Here is a 3,999-nt window from a genome sequence, read left to right on the forward strand (position 1 = left end):
GACATTCGAGGTCCATTCGGATTGAACTTTTCGGATACTTTCACTCAACGCTTTGCGTATCGATATTGTAATTATTACAAAACGTTTTATTAAGCAATATTAAGTATACCTTTCCAATACGAAATTTATCTTATTTAAATTTTCGATTTATTTTGTTGCAAACTCACTTGATCGTCGTGCGTGCATTATGCATGATGTACACTCTCGTTTTTCTCAGATATTAATAAGGGGCCATAATTTAAAGCGGTATTCGTTGGGCAATGCGAATTCGCGTGCCCAAATGTTAAGCCAAATAACCGCGTCATTTATAAAAAGCTGCTGCTGCTGTGACATGTCATTTCTTCTTTTTCAGTATGACGAAACTGTATTACGTCGATTGATCTTAATATTATATAATGTGGTCTCAGGGTCAAGTTTTCGGTTAGTTCTGCAAGAACTGCAAGAACGATATACATATATCTGGTTCATTAACCCACTTCCCATAAATGTGAACAATCTTGTGCGAGCACTCTCTTTTCCCAAAATAGAAGAAAGGATATGGGACATTCGAAGGCCACTGTACAACGTTACATGTATTATGTATCTGTACGCCTTGTAATAAAAAATGAAAGAATCTTTTCTTATATATATTTGTCTATTTTATTTAAACGTTAATCATAAAATGCGAACGTTAGATTTGTCCTGTAAATTTTTTAAGAAATACAAAATACAGGATATCTGAAGCACGCATAACCGGCATAACAATACACACATTTTGCGTACTGATGCCTTGTAATAAAAAAATATACATTACATATATATAAAAGATTCTTTTATATTTTTTTATATATATTTCGAGAAAGTATATTTTTTATATATTTCTTTCATATTTCGTGTTTCTGTTTCAACGTCAATCATGGAAATTCTTTAACGAAACGAATGTCAACTTCTTCTGTCAATTTCTTAAGAAACTCAAAACACCTTACATACCGTATTTAACATTTCTGATGTGGACGCAATATCCGTTAGACGCGGATCCACATGAATATTTATAAATCTTCCTAATATACTTTCATAACGCGTACTCGGATCTACGTGCGCGGAACGTGGTCAACAGGAACTAGTCATCGAACGCAAGGTCGAAAGTTGGAGGACCTCTTCCTCCTTTCGCACGGGTGTGCGTGCTCCGGCGAAAGGATCTCATCCTCGTTTAATAATGAACAGCATTCATTCAAGAAGCCGAGAAGAGATATATGATAATGTTCCATAACGTACGATAGTCATCCGGCGAGCGCGAACTACGCAGGTGGGGAAGGTAAGGTCCCCGAGGAAGGGAGACCGTGGAGAACAAAACGGTATCCCGGGTGGCGACGATTCGGCGACGAAGTCACCGCGGAACGACCGCGTCGCTCAGTTCCTGAAGCGTGGGCGCGAGGCACGCATCTCGACAAACACCCGCGAAGACGACCCCCTCGGCGAGATGCGCGCGCCCATGGCGTTGACGGTCCTCGCGGCGTCGTTCCTGATGACGCGGGTCTGCACCCACATAATCGCGTGGCGAGAAACGAGGAGGGAAGGACCGATACGGGACGCGATCGAGAGCGGAGCCGCCGCCGAGTACAACAAGGACGACTGCGTCTGGAGACACGACCGTGACGTTTGCCCGGATCCGGACGTGCACGTGTACCTGTACACGCCGGGCCGTCCGCGACGCCTGCTCGACCCCCTGGAGCAGTCGGACTGGCTCCGGCAGGATTACGAACCCACCAAAGACAGCGCGATCCTGATTCACGGATACGCAGGTGCTCTCGGAGTCTGTGTGTTTTCGACCTGAAATTTTATCCCGGAAAATATTTGGAATTGTCGCTCGATGGAATAATTTGGAATGTATATTCGGAATTGGTCTTTATTATCAGACGTCGAGTAGAGTGAATTTGTGTGTGCTCAGAAATAAAAGAAAAGAAAAATTCTTTATATTACACAATGAAGAAAATCTGCACTATTTTAAAAAGAGAATGTTTATTAGCGTCAAACGTTACATTGGTTGAGAAGGGTAAAAAACGACGGTCAAAACGTCGTGACGATTATAATTGATAAATATGGTCAGTTAGGTCGAATAAAACATCTTTATTGTTAATTATTTACTGGCAGCGTAAAAATTTCTGATTTGATTTAAAATGAAAATGGATATATGATATATAATGAAAGTAAATATAGTCTCTCTGTGCGATTTGACGGGATTTCGTTTCGATTTAGCTGAATATTAGTTGTGGAATTTTTTACTTTTTTCCACAAAAGGGAACGTGTTTGAAATATATATTCAGATTCTAAAACAAGAAACTATTTTCCAAAAAAAAGAACTGAATAAAATTTTTGAAAACTTATACTCCGGTGCTGAAAATGGAATGTGAAACGAACGGAGGAGCGTTTTATTCGAAGATCGAAGGGCATTCAAATTTTTCCACGCGCTTGTTAGGGTCACCTAAAAAGGCGACGTCTTTTAAACAGCTTTCTATGGAAATACCCTTGATTTAGCACCATGTCTCATTAATCTTTATATCGATCCACAGGTGGCGATGACGCGTTGCCAATGGCGATTTTACGAGATGCTTACCTGAGGAACGGCAGCTATAATGTGTTCCTGGTCGACTGGGGGGCTTTATGCGCCCGGCCGTGTTACCCGGCCGCGGTGGCGAATGTACGATCGGTAGCGAGGTGTCTCGCCGGCACCCTGACGACCTTAAGACATCTTGGCCTGCCGATCGCCAGAACCACCTGCGTCGGGCATTCACTGGGCGCTCACGTTTGCGGCATTATGGCTAATTATCTTCTCTTCAGAATGCACAGGTAAATATTACTTTTGTAAACAGTTACGCGCGCAGGTAATTTATGACGTGTACTTTCGGCGTTTGTGACATAATATGGCAGTTAGTTTGACGTTCGGCAGTTAGTTCGGCCGTTAATTCGGCCAAAATAACGCAAAATGAGTGTGAAAAATATTAAACATTAACTTGCAAATGCGAAAAAGATATTATTACAACCGTGAGCAAAAAAACACTTCGTATAAATTAACCCTTCGTAGTCACACTTCTCTAGAATCCCATTCTAGTCATACTCAGTCATATTGACCCAGTCTCGATTTTGAATGGTTGCCATTTTAATGGTATCGGTCCGATCGGGTTCAAATAATTCTGGAACATACCTTGAACATTCTAGAATATAAAACAACTGCGGTTTTGTGAGAAATCAAATGGCAATATGTTGAAAAAAAATCGTGAACGAATACATGGTTTACGGTCTGTACCTAATGAGCGCGGGTCAAATTGACCCAGTGGACTACGAAGGGTTAATTCTATTACATATATATATATAGGATGCTCTACTCGCAATACGGACAACATGCGTTAAAATCTTGATGCAATGCTCTTCGCAGGATAATCGGCTTGGATCCCGCGCGTCCGCTTGTCCGACCGGGTCTGGTGAACCGTTTGGACGCCGGCGACGCCGACTTCGTCGAGGTGATGCACACCAACGCCGGATACTACGGCGAGGTCGGTCGCGTCGGCCACGTGGACTTTTGCGTGAACGGCGGCAAGGTGCAGCCATTCTGCGCGGATCGGGAGATGTACCAGCTGTGCAGCCACCTGTGGGCGGTCTGCTTCATGGCGCAGAGCGTGGACGACGGCGGGACGAGCCTGATCGCGGAGTCCTGCTCCAGGAGATGCCCGTCGGGTCCGAGAACCGCCGCCCGGGCGGGTGAATACGTAACGATGGGACAGCACACCCCGATCAACGTTAGAGGATCCTTCTGCTTCAGCAATCCCGATCCGCCGTACTGCCCGAGATACTGGAACGGCCACGGCGACGAGAGATGCTGCATCCCGGAGGTAACGAGCAAGGAGGAGATAGAAGAGAACGACGTGAAGTATGACAACTCGACGAAACGCTTAAAATCGACAAGCCGTTCTAACAATAAGTCGAATTTCGAGCTCGACCTAACGCGACTCCGATACATTAATT

The 3,999-nt window shown here is 44.0% G+C and overlaps 1 protein-coding gene across 1 annotated transcript; it reads left to right on the forward strand.

The window, feature by feature from the left end:
• Positions 1-1,388: 1,388 nt before the first annotated feature.
• Positions 1,389-3,995, forward strand: LOC112454088 (phospholipase A1 member A-like; the record flags this gene model as incomplete). Its single annotated transcript, XM_025015299.1, has 3 exons — positions 1,389-1,781; positions 2,550-2,826; positions 3,413-3,995. Coding segments are annotated over exons 1-3 (1,182 nt in total), but the record flags the coding sequence as incomplete, so codon positions are not given.
• Between the last annotated feature and the right edge of the window lie 4 nt (positions 3,996-3,999).

Source organism: Temnothorax curvispinosus, unplaced genomic scaffold (genome assembly GCF_003070985.1).
Source record: "Temnothorax curvispinosus isolate PA1 unplaced genomic scaffold, ASM307098v1 QBEX01000414.1, whole genome shotgun sequence".
Classification (NCBI taxonomy): Eukaryota; Metazoa; Arthropoda; class Insecta; order Hymenoptera; family Formicidae; genus Temnothorax; species Temnothorax curvispinosus.